Source organism: Natrix helvetica, assembly GCF_964273705.1.
Source record: "Natrix helvetica genome assembly, chromosome: 7".
Classification (NCBI taxonomy): Eukaryota; Metazoa; Chordata; class Lepidosauria; order Squamata; family Natricidae; genus Natrix; species Natrix helvetica.
The window spans coordinates 52,842,855-52,865,265 of NC_138558.1; the positions used below are offsets into that span (position 1 = coordinate 52,842,855).

Genomic DNA, 22,411 nt, shown 5'->3' on the forward strand with positions numbered 1-22,411 from the left:
TGTTATGTTGCTGTAGCATCCTCCTGGTCATGTGATCAAAATTCAAGCCCTTGCATTCACGATGGTTGCAGCATCCCAGGATCATGTGCTTGTCAATTGTAACCTTCCCAGATGGCTTCTGACCAACAAAGTCAATGGGGAAAAGCAGATTTTCCTAACAACCATGGGATTCACTTAACTACAGTGATTTGCTTAACAAGCATGGCCAAATATGATATAAACTTGGGTGTGACTCACAAAATGGAAATTCTGATTCCCATTGTAGTCATAAGTTGAGGACTACCTTCTGATTTAGGATGGAGTATTCTATTCCAAAAATCTTCATGCTTCATTTCGTTCTCCTGACTGCTAACCATTAGGAACTCTTAGCCCAAAACTGGAAATCTTTATCATTTAGGTTGGGAGGGGCAAATAGCTTGGGTGTTTTTTTTCTTTGCATAATATGCAATTTGTGGACATATAAGATACTTTTGCTTGTGGATTATGCTTATAATATCTGAAGCCATTGATTTCTTAACTTTGAAGAGTTGTTAGACACATTTTGCAGCTACAGTACTGTGCTGTACATACATGTAATTAATTTATCTTGCTTATGCAAATCACAAGAGCCTGTATTCTAAAACACCGGGTTGCTGTGGGCAGGAGGTAGGGAATTGAGTCATGGGAAATCAAAGAAGGTTCGTTTGAACCAAATAAATCGTCATAAATGAATAGATTGTGGAAACAGGACCACGGTATTTGCAGGCATTTCACAGAGGCTATTCTATATATGTTGATGCCTCTCACATATTAGAGAAGAAGAGTGATTTTCCAATTCATGTCATACCTCAAGAACATAAAGGAAGAGAGCTGAATTTAAATTGGCCCATGGTAAAGTTTTTGCCTGATAAAAGCCAGTAGTCTTCTAATTTTTTTGAGGTAATGAGGGCTAAGATCGACCTATTCTTATCAGCAGGCCTAAGGGACTGCTGATATAGTTTACTTGGACTTCAGTAAGGCATTTGATAAGGTAGACCATAACCTACTACTAGATAAAGTAGAAGAATGTGGGTTGGACAGCATCACCACCAGATGGATTCGTAACTGGCTGATCAACCACACTCAATGTGTAGTCCTCAATGGAACTGCATCTACATGGAGGGAGGTATGCAGTGGAGTACCCCAAGGCTCTGTTTTGGGCCCAGTACTCTTCAACATCTTCATCAATGATTTGGATGAGGGAATAAATGGGGAACTCATCTAATTTGCAGATGACACCAAGCTGGCAGGAATAGCCAACACTCCAGAAGATAGGCTTAAGATACAGAAAGATCTTGACAAACTTGAACATTGGGCACTATCTAATAAAATGAAATTCAATGGTGAAAAGAGTAAGGTTCTACATTTAGGCAACAAAAATGGAATGCACAGGTACAGTATAGGTGGTACCTTGCTCAACAGTAGTAACTGTGAAAGGGATCTTGGAGTCCTAGTGGTCAACCATTTAAATATGAGCCAGCAGTGTGCAGCAGCTGCCAAAAAAGCCAACACAGTTCTAGGCTGCATCAACAGGGACAGAATCAAGATCACATGAAGTGTTAATACCACTTTATAATGCTTTGATAAGGCCACACTTGGAATACTGCATTCAGTTTTGGTCGCCACGATGTGGAAAAGATGTGGAGACTCTAGAAAGAGTGCAGAGAAGAGCAACAAAGATGATTAGGGGACTGGAGACTAAAACATATGAAGAACGGTTGCAGGAATTGGGTATGTCTAGTTTAATAGAAAGAAGGACTAGGGGAGACATGATAGCAGTGTTCCAATATCTCAGGGGTTGCCACAGAGAAGAGGGAGTCAAACTATTCTCCAAGGCACCTGAGGGTAGAACAAGAAGCAATGGGTGGAAACTAATCAAGGAGAGAAGCAACTTAGAACTGAGGAGAAACTTCCTGACAGAACAATTAATCAGTGGAACAGCTTGCTCCAGAAGTTGTGAATGCCCCAACACTGGAAGTCTTTGTTTGTTTGTTTGTTTGTCTGTTTGTTTGTTTGGATTTAAGAAGATGTTGGATAGCCATTTGTCTGAAACGCTATAGGGTTTTCTGCCTAGGCAGGGGGTTGGACTAGAAGACCTCCAAGGTCCCTTCCAACTCTGCTATTGTATTGTATTTATAAGTAGAACCTTCAGTGAGCTCACACAGTGGTCAGAATGTTTGAATTTAGGTGGATTCCGGAGTAAGAATGTGTCCTTATTGTGTTTGCAGTTTATTTCAGTTTCTAAAATTCAAATGGAGCGATTATGTACAGAGTTACATTAACAAGGATTAGTCCGCTTCTTCTTAAATACAGAAATCAATGCTATGTTTTGCAATTGAGATATTGATGGATGTGTTTATTCCAGGGTTATGCAGCATTTAATGATACTCCTGAACTGGTACAGGATCAAACAAAGAATATTTTATCAGGTAAGGAAGATTAAGGGATTAATTTGTTGACTGCAAAAGTTTGTGATTGTAATACGGCACTGAATGGAAAATGGGAAACTTCCTATAGAATAATGAGAAGAAAGAATTAAAATATAGACATATTACTAAATAGCCGCTAGATATACTGAGGGGTCCTTGGTTCTCTCTGAGCTTGGCTAAATTCTGGCAGATATTTCATCACCAAAGCTAACATCTTCAGCACTGATGACATTGCCTAGTTTAGTAATGAAACTTCTACAGCAGGGGTGTCCAAACTTGGGAACTTTAAGACTTGTGGACTCAACTCCCAGAATTCCCCAGCCAGCATGGCTGGCTGGGGAATTTTGGGAGTTGAAGTCCACAAGTCTTAAAGTTCCCAAGTTTGGACACCCCTGTTCTACAGGAAAGCAACCAAGCTCAGAGAGCAGCAAGGATCCCGTAGTTCAACCCCGATCTACAAATATTCTCTTCCATCAATAACACTAAATATATCAAAGTTTGGTGATTCTAAATTGTTCTGCATTTTGCAATCGTAAGCATCGAGGGCCATGATGGCAAACTTATGGCACGCATGCCACAGGTGGCACGCGAGCCATATCAGAGTATCGGCTCTGGTGCACATGCGTGCACTGGGCCAGCTGATTTTCGGCTGGCCCGCCCACTCTGCTCTTCCCTTCCCAGGAGTCTTCACACAATACCAGATAAATACAGGGCTCGCACAGAGGCTCTGGGAGGGCATTTTCAGCCTCCAGAGGGCCTCTGGAGGGTGGGGGGACCATTTTCACCCTCCCCAGGCTCCAGGAAAGCCCCTGGAACTTGGGGAGGGTGAAAAATAGACCTACTAGGCCCACTGAAAGTCAGGAAATGGGCCATTTCCGGCCTCTGGAGGGCCTCCGGGGTGTGGGGGGGAGGCCGTTTTCACTCTCCTCAGGCTCCAAGAAAGCTTCCGGAGCCTGGGGAGGTGCAAAACGGGTCCATTGGAAGTCAGGAAATGGGCCATTTCCAGCCTCTGGAGTAGTGTTGCCAGGTGTCCACTATTTGAGCGGACAGTCCGCTTTTTTCACATTATGTTCACTATTTTTTTTCACAAAATAGTGGACGTTTTTTTTATTCAAAAGCTTTATGATGAAATGGTACGTAATCTAAAGCTGTACAGTCTAAGAGAATAAGGATAGGAGAATCGCGTTTTGTCTTTTTTTTTCATAAGTTAGAATGAGACAAAGATCGAATATCCATTCAACTCGATTCTCCGAAAAAATTATTAATCATACTCAATTGTTTCACAAGACATTTAATAAAAGTATATAAAATTATTTACATACTATTTTTCTTAACTCGCATCTACCTATTATATTTATATTATACTTTTTTCTTAGTTGGATAGGTATGTTTTGGAACACTCAATAACATATCATCATTTGAGGTATATAATTTAATATATAATATATATAATTTAATTGTAATTTTTTAAAAAAATTACTACTTAATCCCCCCCCCCGCTTGTCCGCTATTTTTTGGAAGCAGACCTGGCAACCCTACTCTGGAGGGCCTCGGGGGGGAGGGAGGCCATTTTTGCCCTCCCCAGGCTCCAAAAAAAGCCGTGTGTGCATGTGCAGGGCAGCGGTGGGGGGGGTGTCACGCATGCATTCGCAGGGGGCACAGTGCAGGCGGGACATTACATTATGGGTGTGCGCTTTTGGCACCTGAGGGGAAAAAGGTTCACCATCACTGATCTAGGGTTGCTTCAACATAATCTTGGCTATTTAGGATTGGAGTGTTTTTGTTCATTAAGTGACACATAAAATCATAGCAAAGCTGTGGGAAAAAGCTATTGAGGGAAACAATAAATAGAGAATAGGGGAGTTTGAAAGGAGAATAGTAACAATTTACTCTGTTCCCCCCCAAAATAAGACCTCGCTGGATAATAAGCCAAATTGGGCTTTTGAGCGCATGCACTAAAATAAGCCCCCCCTGAACATAAGCCCTCCCTGAAAATATTGCAACACAGCAGAAGCCATGAAGTAACCATGCTCGCCGCCTACTGCACCTCAATAAGACCTCCCCCAAAATAAGGCCAAGCGCTTATTTCGGGAGTCAAAAGAAAATAAGACCCTGTCTTATTTTCAGGGAAACACGGTAGCTCTGTAAACGTGATTCCTGATTTAGGATGTGAGTTGCTTATACCATGGCCTGAAGATTTCCTTTTGAAAAGAACAGTTGTAATGTCTGCTCAGGAATAAAGTGCTCTCATGTGCTCTTAAGATGGAAGTTGCTGAAGAGGCAACAACCAAACAGTGATTGGGGCATGGTGAATCACAAGATTTCTTAGCTGATTTTTCTATTGATCTCCCTGCTTGATGTGTGTGGTTTATTAGTGCCGGCCTATTTACAATTATTCCCCAAAACAAAGCCAAGTCAGTAAATTATCCATGCAGAACTCTAATAACAATATTGTTAAAGAGTGGTATTGACTTACCATAAGTAGTTGTTGGGGGTACATGAGAATCTAACGGAGAAAGACCAAGGAAAGAATGTGGTCCGTTTTGAGGAGCAAGGCTGATGTAGGGAAAGGTTTGAATAAAGCACATGAAGATACTGAGATGTTCTTCTCATCTCCATGCTTTGCTGTAAAAGGTAAAAATAATGTACAAAGCTGTGGTATGGAATCTATGTAGAAAGGTTGATCATGGATTCTCTTTATTATCCGTTCTCTTTATTATCATGGATTCTCTTTATTATCCGTTCTCAATTCAAGAAAAGGTTGAATATTGCTTTGCACTTCCTATATGAATTAATTTCCTTTCCAGTAAATTTCCTTTTCATATCAACTTTTTATATTTATTCCCAAATTAACATTTGAAATCCTTCAAGAACAAGGTCTAAATTAGTTTTTAGGTCTAGATTTGGCATGTGAACTTCTGGTTGATCACTCCAGACACAATTTTAGTAGTTTATCACTTTTTTTCATGAGCTAAGTCCTTGCATGCTATAAAGAAAACCAAAGAAAGTGTTTATTAACAACCTCTTCTATTTTCATTCTTGCATATGGATCCGTTCTGCCATACTAAGCAGCTGTACCTCGTAAGTTTTGAAAGAGCATGGAAATAATGTATACGTAAACATATGCATGCTTTGTCAAAAAAAAAAAGTGCAATTATTGCCAGAATGTCTTTTTCAACCAGGGAGATATTAAAAGCAGAGCAATTACTTGGTTATATTATATACTTTAATATTCATTAAACAGAAGCCTCATTGCTTTGTGGAAATTGCATGCCACTGTTGCCTAGTGAAAAAAAATGTGTTTCTTCTCATAGCAAAGTTTAAAAATGCCAGTCATAGGTAATGCTCATATGCCAATTATTTTTAATTAAAGGTAAACAGTGTATATTTAGCCTGCCACTAAGGGGGAAATCAGATGTTATATCTGCAACCTAATTAATATTGATATGCAAGTCAGGTATTGCTTGCCATGCAGATGAAGATGCTAGTCACCTATTTCCACTTAAATACATCTAGTTTCATCCCTAAAACTCCCAGTTCATTTCTTTCTCATAATTCCTGGTAGATTTTCTTGATGGCAAAAGATAAAAGATTTTAAGGGGCATTCAATTTCACAGGGAGACTTAATACATTGCTTTTAGCAGATACTAGAAACTGTTGGGGTTTAAAATTTTACATTTTTAATACATATTGACAGTTATGGCCCTTCCTATTATAAAGATTTAGTACAGCTGCATATTCTTTTCAGGTCCATATCTCCATAAGTAGGCTCTATTACCAACATATAGGTAACATACCAGAATGTTTCTTGCACAAGTGTTTTTGACATTTAAAAGCAAGTAAAATAACCGCTGTTGCCTTGTGCAGTGACTTAGAGAACTTCTCTGTTGTTTTTCTTCCTGGTGCAAATGCTTGATTGGTATGAGACTTCTTCGTCTCATCCCATTGTTCTCCATGGCTCAGATGCTTCATTTCCCAGTTGCCAGTCTTCCTGCTTCCCAGGGTCATTTCATCCTTTTCTTGCTTCCAGGTCCTCCCTCTTGTATTATTTTCTTCCTCAAATTTCAAAAGAGTTCTTAATTACTCTGGGCTCCAATTAGACTGAAAAAAAGTAAACATGAGTAGATAAGAGTTGAGGCCAGAGCATCAGGAGGACAAGTGCTGGAGGCCCCTTTCACTTGAAAATGCTCCTGGCTTCTACCTGTTCTGAATAATATCAAGTAAAATAATAATACCAAGCAGTAAGAAATCAAGAAATCATTCTGTGAGCAGAAGGCCTTGATTTATTACAAAAGGTAATGAATGAGAAGAATGAATCAGATTCAAATGTTTTAGCCAAATCACTGTAACATGTCCCATCTTTAAAGTAGTAGAATTGCATTTAGGTTGCAGGTGAGATTTTACATGATTAAATGCTGTCATATTTTATTAGGTAGGCTTTTGGTCATGGGAGCAGACACAGACTTGTCTCCTTGGTAAGAATAAGGCTGTGGTTTCATTGGAATGACCAATGAAAGATTGCACAAACCTAAGCATTGCATCCGCATGTGAGTTTGCAACATTAAGGTCTTGCTTTTGGAGGTGGAGTCCAATAAATCCCTTTTATTTGTGGCAAGTCATTTTCTGGCAAGTGTAATTGAAATCCTTAACATGCATTCATTCTTTTCAGATATAAAAAATATCCTGGAAAATGTCGGTTCAAACATCACAGCCTTTACTAAAAAGCTTCCCATTCAGAAGGTTCTAACAGATTTCACAATATATCTCACTCAGAGTGAAGCGTATGTTGAAAATTATTTTCCATTAGTGGAGCAATATGATTTCTACAGGTATGTGCATAATTATTTTGATGAAAGAATGCAGAGGCTATTCTCTAAGTATTACTGAAGATCAATACCAATCAAACTGTTACTTCCAGCTGAAACAAAGAGTATGCCTATTACATAATGAAAGTGGTTAGACATATCTTGCTAAACTGGAGAAGCATAGCTGGGAGCACAATGCAAATATACAACGATCGGTAGAAAAACATGCAGGGTAGCAGTATTCAAAGCCAAAACATTTTAGGTCTATTTTATACTTCAGGTACATTTAAATTAGTATAAATTGCATAAAACTTCAGCTGCCTTGTTCTGCCCCAGAAATTGGAAGCACTGGAAATTAGACATTTGGAATCTAATTCTGAAATAGGCTTCTTGTGTCTAGAGAGAAGACTAATTAATAATTCCATCCAGAAAATCTTAGTTATGTTTTCAGGGGGGGGCGGGAAAGGCAAGAGAACAAAGATCAGGATCCAAGAAGTGAAAAATTATTACACCAGAGAGGTCTTGGTGAGCAGCCAATGCTGGAGGTGCAGGAGAAACACATGTTCAGGTTTTCAAAAGGGAGATGTTTTTATTCCTTCTCCTGCCCCATGATAAGCTTTCACTTATCATGAAAACTGATACTTATTGGGACAAGGAAAAATGAGTTGATATATCAAATAGACAGCTATAGACACATATTTTTAAAAGCTTGTTTGTTGTATAAACAATTCAGTATTTCCTGTTTGGATAGTTCCAGCCTTGACAAAAACTTTAAATAAAATGTTGGCTCTAAAATTTCCTTTAAAACTCTGAAAACCTATAATCTATTTTTAAATCTTCAGTTGCACAGCACCACTAATAGTGTTTGTGGCCATTAATATGCAAAGAAGAGTTTATTGGCAGCACAGAATATCCATACAACTGCTATTAATGTTTTATTAGCAGCAAATAATACAAATTTGGATTAAGTAGAACCAGGTATAATCTTCCAAGGTACCCTTTTGCAACGGAGAGATCCTCAACATCCAAGCTAAGCTAAACTTGCACTTTTATCTTTGTCCAGGCTTCTCAAATTGAATATATTCCCTTAGCCATTTAATTTCACAGTGTCTTCTTTCATCTTCACTGCTTTCATTAAAAAGGTTCTAAAATGCAAGAAAACTTTAAGTCTAATTCTAATACTCTTGAATGAGAATAGGAAACTTAAGGGAAATGGGGTTGGCTCTTGACTGATCTTGGAATCATCTTTTTGTTACTCTGTTTAGGTGGCTGGGCTGCTTAATCCTATGCTGCATGGTGATCTTGATCCTGGTCTTTTTCTACCTGGGATTATTATGTGGTATGTGTGGCTATGACAAAAATGCAACACCAACAACCAGAGGCTGTGTCTCAAATACTGGAGGAAATTTCCTGATGGCGTGAGTACTTTTAATCTTTTCCCCAGGTTAAGAGAATTGCATTGAAGAAATATACTTGGAAAATAAAATGCAAAAAAGAAGATGAGAAGAAAGAAGAAAATTTTGTCTTGGGTTTTACTGAGATTTGCATTTTAGAACTTTGGAGTTACACTCACTTTCTATATGTATATATGCAACCACCTGGACTAGTCCTTGCACTTTTCTAGGCAAGGTCTTTTGGAAGTGGTTTGCCATTGCCTCTTTCCTAGAGGTGAAAGAGAAGAATTGGCCCCAGTAATCCAGCTGGCTTTGTGCCTAAGGTAGGACTAGAATGGAAGGTCTTGCTGATGCCTGATGCCTTAATCACTGATTCTCTAGTTCTTATGTTAACTGTATTTAACTAACTTTAATTAAACTAAATATATCAGTGACGTGCAGTCAAGTGAGACAAGTGAGGCACAGCCTCACCACTCTCATCATGAAAAAAAAAAGTAAAAGGAAAAAGCTGAGCTAGTTACTGCCTCACCGTGGATGACTCTGCTTAACTGTTAAAAAAAAGCTGGAAAAGGTATGTGTGGGTTGGAGGGAGGGGGAGGAATTCAAACTTCATCCTCCTGGTGCTGTGCAGGGCTTTGGGCAAAGGCTGGAGGGAAGGACCCTGGCTCGCTTGTGCTCTCCCTCCCCAAGAGTAGTTTGATTGCAGGCAGAGCCACGTTGTGGGGCCAGTGTGTGTGCTACAGCATGGCTCTTTGCCTGGCTTCCTGCCTCCTCCTGTGGTTTCCTCACTGGTGCTCTCCCTCCCCAAGTGTAGTGACTTCCTCCCCAGGCCCCCATTCATTTCTCTCTCTCACACACACAGCTGGATAAAACTATATAAAAATGTAGCCCAGCTTCACTGATTACAACTTTGAAAAGGCAACGTGGCTCCGCCTGCAATCAAACTACACTTGGGGAGGGAGAGCACAAGCGAGCACTAAGGAGACCACAGGAGGAGGCAGGAAGCCAGGCAAAGAGCCATGCTGTAGTACACACACTTCCCCCCAGCCTCTTTCTTTTGGAAGGCTCGGATCGGCTCCCCTCCGGCTTCTCTGCCTCTCCTCTCACCCCAGCCTGCCAGCAGGAGGTGGTGGGTGGGCTTTATTGTGTTCCAGGCATTTCCCACCCAGACAGCAGGCTGCATTTGCAATGGTGGAGGTGTTTGGGAAAGGCAGCAGGGGAATGGGGGGGATGGCAGAGGAGCTGCTTTCAAGCCACTGGAAAAGATATCCAATCCAACTTTTGTGTGTGGGGGGGGTTTGTTTGAGAGTGAGTGAGAGAGGGAAGGGGTAGGAGAGATAGTCCAATCCAACTTCTGTGTGTGTGTGTGTGTGTGTGTGTGTGTTTGTGTGTGTTTGAGAGAGGGGGAGGAAAGGAGAGAGGGAGGAAGGAGGGGAAGGAGAAGAAAAAGAAAAAGAAAGAAGGAGCAAAGGAGAAAAACAAATGCTGTCGCTTTAAATTGGAACTGAGCATGCCTGGCTGTGGAATTCTGGGAGTTGAAGTCCACAAGTCTAAAAATATTTGAAACCCAGCACTGTGTCAGTGCCTCACCAGTCATAAACATCACCGCATGTCACTGAAATATATGTACATTAAATCAGGTACAGTGGTGGTGCCTGGCCCTACCTACAGCCTAAAGCAATCATAAACACACAAGAGATGTCATATTCCAGACTTAAACAATTATGCTGGTGGCTTTAAGTTGATAACCATTCCAATGACTCATCCATGAAGAGATCTTAATGATATGCAAAAGCAGAAGCAGCACCTCATTAAATGGAGTTAAATATTTTAGTGGATTCTCTGAAAAGGAGGAATCCATCTTATTTTTATATGTAAGATTAACACTATTTTGATGAAAATGCCTTTTCTAAATAGTAACTTCTTTAAAATCATCTTGGGAATTGTAAACAATTAAAAATACTTCTTCAATTGCAAAAATTATACTACAGACTTACAATTCAAGCTATTCTCCAAGGCACCTGAGGACAGAACAAGAAGCAATGGGTGGAAACTAACCAAGGAGAGAAGCAACTTAGAACTGAGGAGAAACTTCCTGACAGTTAGAACAATTAATCAGTGGAACAGCTTGCCTCCAGAAGTTGTGAATGCCCCAACACTGGAAGTCTTTAAGAAGATGTTGGATAGCCATTTGTCTGGAACGGTATAGGGTTTCCTGCCTAGGCAGGGGGTTGGACTAGAAGACCTCCAAGGTCCCTTCCAACTCTGCTATTGTATTGTATTGTATAATTCCCTAAAAAAACAAGCCTTTCAAAATCTGCCTGAAGTTCTGGTAGAAACAAAGAGAAATGCCCTTTGAATGCTCTCTCAGAATATAGTAGTGTTTTAATAGAATTGTGGAAGAAATGCTACACCTTTTCACACAAGACCCAAAATTCTTGTATTTTCAAAGTTTTGTATTCTGTCCTGCTCCCGTTTTCACAGATTCTCAAGCAAAGCTATTTCAACAGAGAAGATTCTACATTGTTCCCTCTCCTGTACCCACAGACTTATTTTTGATCTGGAAAATCATTGCATACTTCTGAATTAATAGATGTTCTTAAATTGTTTTCCTTAGTCTAAATTGACTGTTAAAATACTTACAAGAGGATGTATTCTTAAAATGCTTTTTCTTATCTCTCTCTCTCTCCTCCCCCCTCCTTCCACCAGTGGAGTTACTTTCAGCTTCCTCTTCTCCTGGGTTCTGATGCTGACAGTGGTGGTCACTTTCATTGCCGGTGGAAACATGGAGAAGTTGATATGTGAATCATTTGATGACAAGACTTTATTCCAAGTAGGGCACTCTAGATAATCATGAATTTCCATATCTTTTCTGATCATTCTAACGTTTGCCATGCACTTGTAAGACATTCAAAATACTTCATAAAATATGCTGTCAGATGTGGCAATATGACATCTCTAATAAAATGGAACTTTGAGGAAATGCCTGCCTCAGAGTCTTACTTAGTTGGGGGTTACTTGGAACCCTGACAACATGCAGTATATGGCCAACATATAAAGCCATAATTTAATTTTGTTGTAGATGAGCTAGTGTTCAATCTCTGGTTTCTTCCATGAAATGCATAGCTAGAAAATGACAGGTCACTTCTGGATCATTAACGATCTCATTTTGTTTCTTTCCTTGGCTTTTTCTGTGAGTGGAATGAACCCAGGTTCTTGATTCAGAATTATAACCAAGCCATAGCTGGAAACTTCCATGGATTGTTAGCTATGCCTGCCCACAAACCAGCAAGTAGGAAATGGCAGCATACCTAACACAGCGGCCCCCCAACCATTTAGGTATTAGGGACCAGTTCTGTGGAGAGCGGTTTTTCCGCAGACCAGAGCGGGCATGGTTACATGTGCTGTCTACATCCCACAGATGGGTTTTACTTGTTTGCATAGCCCGGTTGCTGGCATGCTGCCACCTGGGACCGGTCCATGAACCGGGGTTGGGGACCCGTGCCCCAAGGGTGAGTTTTAGCTGGTACACACTGGTATGGGTGTACCGGTTGGGGAAATTTAGCGTGCCTTCCCATACCTGATCTTCTGGAGGCCCCGTACGGGAATGCTCCCCCCACTGGCCTGCCCCCCCACCCACTTGCTTCCCCTATCTGCCTGGTCGCTGCTTGCTCCCCTCGTCTGTCCACACCATGCTTGCCCCGCCCACCCACTTCCTTTGCTCGCCCAGCTGAGGCTCTGAGGCTGCAGATGGCCGGGGAGGTGGGGGGGGAATGCTGCCCGTCTGCCTGCCCCCTCCAGAAGCAACTGGGAGGGCCCTGGGATGGTCAGCAGCCCATGTGCCTCTGCCATGTGACTGCTCTGGGGGCACAGCACCAGTCCGGAGGCGGCTGTAGCCGGCAACGACGCAAAGGAGAGGCCGTCCAGCAGAGTGTTCCGAGGTCAATGGGTTGGTGGGGAGGTTGCTTGGGGCTGGAGGCGGCAGGGAGGCAGGACATCTAGACTACTCTAGGCGCCTGCAACGGGACACGGCAGCTCCTGGGTGGCTGCTCCTTTGTGCCCTGTTGCCGGCAGCAGTTGTCTTTCTCCTGCTGATCCTTCCTCTCTGGGTGTCCGAGTGGGTCCTGGGTCAGTCAGCACCCCGCGCACCGCCGCCATGTAACCTCTCTGGGGGTGCAGCCAGGAAGGATCACTAGGAGAATGCCACCTGCAGCCGGGAGTGTCCCCAGGTCGGTGAGGTAGCCGGGAGATTCCGCCTGCCCGAACAAGTGAAGGAGGCAGGCGGCAGGCTCCTTCACCCTTGGCTATCACACACCTCCTTTATTTCTCCACCTGGCCGAATGAGTGAAGGAGGTAGGTGGAGAAAAAAGGTGTGCGAGAGAGCACCTTCACTGCCCGAACAAGTGAAGGAGGCAGGCGGCAGGCTCCTTCGCCCTCGACTGTCGCACACCTCCTTTCTTTCTCCACCTGCCTGAATGAGTGAAGAAGGGAGGCGGAGAAAGAAAGGAGGCATGCGAGAAAGCACCCCCACCACCAAGGACGAAGGAGAGCTCCTTCGCCCTCAGCTATCACGCACCTCCTTTCTTTCTCCATGTGCCTGAACGAGTGAAAGAGGCGCTCACTAGCCACTAAACCACCCGCTTGCCAGCATTCAAACCAGCCCGCTTCCTCCCTCCTGGCATGGGTTCTCTGGAGGGGAAGGGAAGGTCCCTCCCAAAACTTTGCTTGTCCTGGCGGCACCCCGGCAATAGCAGCTGAGCGAGGGAAGGAGGAATTCTGGGAGTTGAAGTCCACAAGTCTTAAATCCATCAAGTTTGAACATCCCTGGTTTTTTTTTCTAAAGGATTAGAGGTGAAAGGGTCTTGTAACTTTAAGACTTGCGTGCTTCAAATGCCAGAGTTTCTGAGCCAACATTTTGGTTGCTAAGCAAGAGCGTTGTTAAGTGAGTTTCACCACATTTTACAAGCTGGCCATGCCCACCCAATCACATGACGGCCAAGCCACTCCCACCTGGTCACATGACTGCCAAGCCACTCCCACCTGGCCACATGACCGCCAAGCTATTCCCACAAAACAGGCCAGACCTACAGAATAGGTTCTAAACAATTTTGAAGCCCACCACTGCCCTGCCCTAACACATGATTTATTGTAGTACCCAGTTATAGCTTGAGGAAGATGTAACACAGTCATCACTGTATCACCTTTAAAGCACTCCTCTAAAGTAGATGGTGATATTATTAGCCATATATTACAAATGAGGAAACAAGTTTGAAAGAACTTCCTGGAAGAAATTAGATATGAACTGGATTCCCCATTTGGTTTTTCAGTCATTCCAAATTATTACTTTTGCTTAAATAACTTCACTTGATCTAAACTAAGTTCCTATTTTGTTCTTCAGTAAAGGTTAATGAATAACATGGCCTCTGAAACACTCTAAAGTTGCCCTTGTGTAATATCATCATAATGTTTAGGAAATGGGTATTATACAATGTAGCTTCTTGTTACTTGCAAAACAAGTTATAGTAAAAAAAAACTTGAAATTTCTGAGTAGAGGTAGTCCTTGACTTACAACAGTTTGCTTAGTTGACTATTCAAAGTTACAATGGCACTGAAAAAATGTGACTTATGACCATTTTTCAGAGTTAGGACTGTTGCAGCATTCCCATGATCATGTGATCAAAATTCAGATGCTTGGCAACTGGTTCATATTTATGACCATTGTTGTGTTCCAAGGTCATGTGATCACGTTTTGCGACCTTCTCACAAGTAGAGTCAGTGGGGAAGCCAGATTCACTTAACTTATCAACTGTGGTGATTCACTTAACAACTGTGGCAAGAAAGGTCATAAAATGGGACAAAACCCACTTAACTAATGTCTCACTTAAAACCAGAAATTTTGGGGCCAATTGTGGTTGTAAGTCAAGGACTACCTGTTTGTAGAAGCCAAATTAGATTTATAAGTCAATCTTTTTTAAATTGCATTTTAGATTTTGGACACACCCTACTTGCTCAATCGCCAATGGAAACACTATCTATCTGGCATCATTCTGAAAAACCCAAATATTGACTTGACATTTGAAAAAGTTTACAGGTAAATTTTCACTCTTTTCTGCTTCTATTGTATAATTAATGTTCTCTGAGATTGCATATATATCCTCAACCATCTGAAAATGATTGAAATATCTCCAAATTTGCCTCCTGCACTCTCTGCATCATCTGCTTCTTGCCTTCATAATTGGAACATCCAGGAACCACCTCCTCTTCTTGATTGTTGTGGTGGAGGAGACTCTTCTTTCCTTTTATCCATTTCCATAGTAATAAAGCGTCCAAATAGATGATTGACTTTACCCCTTTTATCAGACTGTCTGGAAGACTTCTCATCTTCAGCTAAAACTGGGGAAATTGTCAGTTTCAATATAGTCTTTCTCTCTCACTTTTGCTCTTTTGGGTGATGAACTCTCTTCCAATTTGGGACTCCCAGAAGTATGGTTTATGGTGAATTTCTTAAATTCAATGCTCTCACCTTCTAATAATATAATCGAGTGCAAGGATGTCCTCATGTCAGTCTTCCTCTGGTACGAAAATTACAGAAGTATGCTTCCTGAATTCTGGGAGTGATCAGGGATTTCCTGTTTTGCAGGAATGACGCAGGGATCTCTCACAGATACAGCAGTTTTAAGAAGGAAAGAATTTCCAGTGCTAGAATCAATCAACTGAGATAATTGGTTGTTTTTGTAAATTTGAAAAGTTGACAAGTGAAAGCCAAGCTCTACACTAAAAACTTTCCAAATGCGACTTCTACAAAGCCAGTTTGGATTACCTAGGGTTCTGTGTGTCCAGTGAGAAAGTGGAGATGGACCCTGGAAAGGTGAAAGCCATACTAGAATGGTAAGCCTCCCAGACCAGAAGGCAATTATAGAGTTTCTGGGGCTTTGCCAACTTCTACTGCCAATTTATGCCCTCATTCGCACAAATAGCCCTCCCTATCACTGAATTACTAAAAACGGGCAGAGGAGGGGTGAAACCTAAGCCTAGCCAGCCGCTTAACTGGACTATGGAATGCCAAGAGGCTTTTGAAAAGCTCAAGCAGCTTTTTGTGGGGAGCCAACCCTTAAAAACCCAAATCCAGAGGAACCATTTGTAATACAAGCCAATGCTAGCAATGTGGCAGTGGGGGCCGTTTTGCTCCAGGGAAATGTAAAGGGTATGCTGCAACCTCACACCTACACTTCTCAGAAATTGACTGACACCAAAAGACTTTGGATGGTATGTGAAAAGGAGGCATATGCTGTTCGATGAACATTGCTGACTTGGAGGCAATTCCTGGAGGGCAGTAAGATCCCTTTCAAAGATCCCTGATCACAAGAACTTAGAAGCCCTAAAAACCTCAAGGAAACTGTCCCCTAAACAAGTATGATGGGCTCAGTACTTTAATAGATTCAATTTCACCCTTTGGTAACTACCAGGGGGCAAGAATTTCTTCACTGATGTACTCTCTTGGATTCCCCAATACAAAAGTACCCGGCAGTAAATAGTTAACTCCATTATCCTCTCCGGCAACTGGCAGCACAGAACTCTGTGAGGCAACAGCCACTAGCCACTCTCAGCTGGCTGACAGTGCTCTGACCCAATGGCTAAAGGAAGCCCTGAAAGAAGATGCATGGCTCCAGGACCACAAAAATGAGCTGATGATGAGAGAGGACCTGGCATGGAAGGGAGACAAACTATAGGTTCCAGCTAGCCAGAGGACCCAGATTCTACAAAGAACCCACGGCAAAGCTGGCAGACTACTTCGGGTTTGTAAAGACCCTTCACTTGGCTAAGAGGCTGTTCTGATCGACCAAGATATAGAAAGACATAGAAAACTATGTAATCAGCTGCCCAGTATGTGAGTCCATGAAGTGATTGCCAGGGAAGATCCTGGGTTGCTACAGCAGGTGGCCAACCCCTGCAGACCATGGGAAGAAATTGCCATGGAGTTTATACTAGAATTGTCTGAGAGTAATGGGAGTACTGGGATTTGGATAGTGGATGACCTGTTTTCGACGGAGGCACGCTTCATCACATATCCAAAGCTTCCCTCAACTCGGAGTCTGGGCAAGATGTTTGTGCAGCACATCTATCGGCTGCATGGAGTCCCAAGGTGCTTCTTTTCAGACCGTGGGGTGTAGTTTACAGCAAAGTTTTGGCAGGAGTTCATAAAGCAAATGGGGACTTTGGGGACTTTGTTTGGGGCTCCATCCAAGTACCTATGGGTTGGCGGAATGAGCTAACACAATAGTGGAGTAATAACTATGTTGTTATGTAAACTACCAGAAAACAAACTGGGCAGAGCTCCTTCCTTTTGCAGAAATGGCTTTTAATAACTCGGTGCATGGTAGTACTGGGTTCAACTCATTTAAAGTAAGTACTGGAGTTGAGTTTGTGCCAATGACAGAATTTCCAAGGGAACCTCCTCCCTCAGTAACATTAGCTGAATGAATGGATTCTCTAAAAACTGCCTGGGGAAATGTGCAGAAAATCCTGAATAAAGCCAGGGAGTCACAAAAGAAACAGGTAGACTGGAAAAGAGCCCTCCAGAAGGAGTTCAGCATTAGGGAGAAAGTACACATTTCTACTAAATACCTGAAGCTGAACCAACCTTGTAAGAAACTGGGTCCCAAGTACATAGGTCTGTTCCCAGTTGTTCGAATTAAAAACCCAATTACAGTGCAATTATGGTTACTGAAGGTGCTCAGGTGAGTCCATTCAGTGTTCCACTATAGCTCCTTGAAATCCTTCCGAGACTCTAAGTTAAGGCCAGTCAAAGGGGAGCCTCTGCCTCCCTTTGTAGTGGGAGGGGAGGGGAAGCAATATATGAGATCAAGGAGATACTGGACTCAAGGTACTTTAAGGGGATATTACAATACTTAGTGCAGTGGAAAGGATATCCCTCAGCTAATGCTGACTGGGTAGGGGCCCATAATATTAGCAGAGACAAGTTAGTAAGCAGGTTCCATACAAAATACACTCAATGACCGAGGAGATTATTGAAGGCTAAGTCTACCTAGATAACAGTGTTAATGTATGCTTAATATTTTCCAGGTGCCCTTTTCTTTCAGGGGTCAGCGTGTCAAGATTGAACCACTTTGCACTTTCAAACTTTAATGCTTTTCAACTTGCCAATGAACTGGGGGAGGGAAGGGGAAAATAGAATGCTGAGATTGTGTGTAGACTGTGCAAGCTTGGCAACCATCCAGGTCACCACTGCAGGTGCTTGAGAAAGAGATGGACTGTTCCATAACAAAAGGACATCTCATCATTGGACAATGTGATCACTTAGCAGTCGGGAGAAAGGAAAGCTATTGTTTAACTAAGCAAGCATTTGCGTGGGAAAACCAGAGCTGGTTTTGATTTTTCAGTACCAAAATGATGAATCTAATAAAGTTTTACTTTTGGGAATTCAAACTCCTGAGACAGGTTCTTCTTTTGGGTTCACTAGTTGGACAGTTGACTGTCATATTATTCTTGCTTTGAAGCAGAAGCTAAGTAAGGACTCAAATATTAGTTACTACTTCCATTCAATTTTTCATAAGCCAAAAATTGTCAAGAATCCCATCAGATGTTTGAGTCTTTTGAGAGAGAAGGTCTAGTTCTATAGTTACACAGAAATATCTCATACTGAAATATCTTGAAAAAATAGTTGTGTTATTAATTAGATTCCAAAGATTATTTGAAATTTCCAAATCTTTAGATACTTCGGATGAATTGTGTAATGTTTGCCTTTTGAATAGCAGCGTCATCACAAATTGTCCAAATAATTCTCAACTTCCAATGTGTTTGTGAGGTAAGGTAGGAAGGGTTTGGTTAGCAAATTTGGGGATTTTATAAGCTTCCCAGTTATTTGGGGTGGGGGGAGGCAGCCTTAATAAATATAATGAAATAAATATTTAATTCAGGCTGATACTGTATTCAGTTAAATAGATTTTTGTTGGAAAATACTAGGATCTAAAATTGGAAACAAACTCCTGATTTATCCTTTTTTTATATATCTTTTTAGTGATTGCAAGGAAAATAAAGGCATTTATGCCACACTCCGCTTGGAAAATCTCTTCGATATCCATAAAATCCTAAACATCAGCATGGTGAGTTTAACAGTTTATGAGTATCTTAGAATTTTACTATGCAATCTTTTGCATTTTGTTCTATTTTGATTTTGCTAGAAAATATGATTTACAAGAAGCAAGCTGTTTGTGCATCTTAGTAATTGAATCCCTGGCCCAAATTTGATTTTTTATCATTGTTGCAAGGTGGCACTGTGGAATCCTTCAGTGCTGTTATTCATTCTGTCCCTGGCAGTTTGTCTGTGTTTAAAGTGTTTGAGGTCCTCCTTTAGCTCAATTTTGCTTCAGACTGTTTCCTTTTACAGGATAAACTCTGTGTTTTTATTTAATGTTACAGGATTTGAATTATAATATTTACAAAGCACCTCTGATGCCAGCTTTCTCCAGGCAGTGCCAAACATTAAAAATAGTACAATAAAAATGAACTAAGATACTTCAAATGATATAGAAGCAATTAGTGTCCATTCATATTCTTGCTGTAGCATTTTATGATGCCAGTGTGCCATGCTGAATTAAAAATGCTTTTTCCGTATGCCAATTAGTACATGCCGAATGCTGAGAAGTAAAGAAGAGGGCAAGTTTTCACAGAAGGGGCACAAGAACAGAAAATACTGTTTGGATCCCAAGGATGTGGATCTAGAGGGATTTATTGCAGCCATTAGATGGGTTGACATGAAAAAGGGATTATTTGGGGTATTCTGATCCAGTTGTTTAGCCTTGCAGATTTAGAACATAGAACATAAAATAACAAGTTGGAGGCAACCTTGGAGATCTTTTGGTCCATCCCTATGCTTGGGGAAGAGATTCTATACCAGTGATGGCTAACATTTTTGTTGTTGGGTGCCAAAAATGCTAGCGCGCACTCATGATAGTGCACATGTGTGCTGGCACCCATAATGCAAAGTGCGCCCCCACATGCACATGCAACCCCCCCTCATGCGCCGCACTGCTCGCTTCCAAGCTGAGCTTGGTATTTCATCCGGAGGGCCAGGGAAGGCTGTTTTTGCCCTCCCCATCCTCCAGGAAAGCCTCCGGAGCCTGGGGAGGGCGAATAACAGATCCAATAGACCTACTGAAACGAACATCTGATAGGCCCATTGGGCCTGTTTTTCACCCTCCCCAGGCTCCAGATGCTTTCCTCAAGACTTGGTCCAGTAGGTCCAGACTTGATTTAAGAAGAACACCAGTTGCTTCGAGTCGCCATTAAATTTCACCCCTAGAGTTAGGGTGCCTGCATTCTCTTTTCCGTGGAGGAACAGGGAGGTGGTGATGCTGGCCATTTTTGGGCTCTGTAGGTTTGGAGATTTTCAAAAGTGTCCCTCAGGAAGTCAGTAGTCTGCTCAAAGATGGCATCATGGGGGTCCAGTTTGCCCCTCGCCACTCCACATTCTCCTTTGGTGCAATGGGCTTTTGGTTAGCTCCCACTACTCTCTTAGGTAAATGTTACCCCTGAGGTCCTCTCCTGCCAAGCTTCATTTTTCCCGTCCCCAGCGACCTTTGGTTGGTAATTGAAAGCCTTTACTTTCTCCTCTAACTCAGGATAATCTCCCCTGCTCCGTGATCTCAAAGTGGCTTCTTCCCAAGCTTCCATCTCCTCCTGCTTGCTTTCATGAACAGACAGTCTGTGCACAGTCCCCATAGTAGATACGTGTCTGCAGCGAACCGCTATTGCATATCCAGCTTAATGTCAGGCTTGTCCCAACTTGCACACTTAGGAAAGAAAGACCCCATTGTTGAAGTGAAAGGTTCAGTTTTACCATAAGTTCCAACAATTACAGCATATGCAAACCTGGATCTGAATATTCCCACCCAAACCCTGCATTTATCCCACTTCCCTGGCCCCTCCCCTTAACCAGTCCCTCAGTGTCAAATCATGTTCACTTTAGATGTTTGGGGAATGGCTTTGAGGTTTAGCACCTCTTCAGTGCAGTTTCACATTCCACTCTCGCGGTACTCACTTGATCAGATGGTTCATTCCGGATTGACACCTCTGGTTCTTGTCATTCTCTCCCTTGTCCCCCTGTCTATTACTTACTTCCCATCCTCCTCCCCATTCCTCCCCACTGTGTTTTATGCCAGGATGCCAGCGAAGAGAGGTGTGCTGAAGATGGGCAGACCTGACATGTAGTCTGATTTATTGTATGTGATAGGTACGAGGCACTTCCAAGAAAGAATTGTATGACACTTGGTAATGAGAGGCATCAAAATTTGAAAATTGTTTCCTTTTGCTTCTTTTTTCCCACAGTATGCAGAAGATGTGTCACTTAAAATCAAGCATATCAATATAAATTTAAGCAATATAGTTTTACTGAGCAATACTGGGAAAGAGAACCTGTTGAATTTTGGTTCTTCTGGAATAAATGAAATCAGCTTTGAAGCATACCTGTCAGAGGTAAGGGGGCTGACTAAACTGTTTTTCAGCTGATTGGGATGGGAGAAAGAGATGGAAAATGATTAACCTTCTAATTCTAGACACCTGACAGGGAGGTGTTTTTTCACTTTGCTTTATTCTAATAGCTATAAGCAACTGTTACCTTTGAGATCTTCTAGTCCAGTAATAGCTAAACTTTTTTGGATCACGTGCCAAAAGTGGGGGGAGCGCAGGGAGGTCGTGAGTGGGCATGCCCACACCCATAATGCTATGCGCACGCCCCCAGCACGCATGCATGCATGAGCAGTGCTCCCCCTCACTTTTGGCATGCTTTTTTTCACCCTCCCCAGGCTCCAGAGGCTTTCTAGGAGCCTGGGGAGGACGAAAACATCCTCTCAGCCCCCCCCCCCCCCGAGGCCCTCTGAAGCTCCTGAAGCCTCCAGAAGGCAAAAAACGGCCCTATTGGCAACCCCGGAAGTTCGGGAATGGTGACTTCCGGTTTGTCCGTAGGGGCGTTTTTTGCCCTCTGGAGGCTTCCCTGAAGCCTATGGAGCACGAAAAACGGCTCAACGCGCAAACCGGAAGTCAATTCCCAAACTTCCGGTTTGTGTGTTGGGTGGTTTTTCAGCCTCCGGAGGCTTCAGGAGCTTCAGAGGGCCTCTAGGGAGGTCTGGGGGCTGTTTTCGCCTTCCCCAGGCTCCTAGAAAGCCTCTGGAGCCTGGGGAGGGCAAAAAAAAGCATGCTTCAGAGAAGCCTCCGGAGAGCAAAAAACAGCCGAAAAAGAAAGCTGAAGTTAGCTGGCCAGCGCACTAGTGCGCTGGAGCTGGCAGGGCAACGCCTGGGGTGCCCTAACAAATGGCTCCGCGTGCCGCCACAGGTTTCCCATCACGGTTCTAGTCCAACTTCCAATTCCCTGCTCAAGCAGGAAACCCTACACCATTCCAGATTGTCCAGGCTGTCCAGTCTCTTCTTCAAATATATACTGTATCATCAACACACAAAGTACTTTGACTCATTTTGAAAACAAAGTAATTACAGGTAATCCCTGGGTTACAGGCGTTCCATTTGTGAGTGTTCAAAGTTACGCGATAAGTGCTCCCTAGCATTTATGAGCAAGTCCTGAAATTATGAATGTTGCAGCACCACAGCAGTTGTTCGCCCTTCTGAATGACCGCAAAGGCTCTGGAACATTCTCCCTGCCTATTCACCACCACCACCCTGGGTCTTCACAGGCACTCTGCCTGTGGTGAATCACTTACCTGGTGAAGATCTCCTCTCTGTTGTGGTTTCT

General features: G+C 42.5%; 1 protein-coding gene across 5 annotated transcripts in view; it reads left to right on the forward strand.

Annotated features, from left to right (window-relative positions):
• PROM1 (prominin 1) overlaps positions 1–22,411 on the forward strand; it is a 121,041-nt gene that overhangs the window by 76,421 nt on the left and 22,209 nt on the right. For all 5 annotated transcript variants that reach the window (XM_081959412.1, XM_081959411.1, XM_081959414.1 and 2 more), the window contains exons 11-17: positions 2,384–2,447; positions 7,117–7,276; positions 8,518–8,670; positions 11,356–11,479; positions 14,634–14,737; positions 18,686–18,770; positions 20,995–21,141. In XM_081959412.1, coding sequence (XP_081815538.1) covers positions 2,384–2,447; positions 7,117–7,276; positions 8,518–8,670; positions 11,356–11,479; positions 14,634–14,737; positions 18,686–18,770; positions 20,995–21,141 — 837 coding nt within the window. The remainder of the gene's footprint in view (positions 1–2,383; positions 2,448–7,116; positions 7,277–8,517; positions 8,671–11,355; positions 11,480–14,633; positions 14,738–18,685; positions 18,771–20,994; positions 21,142–22,411) is intronic.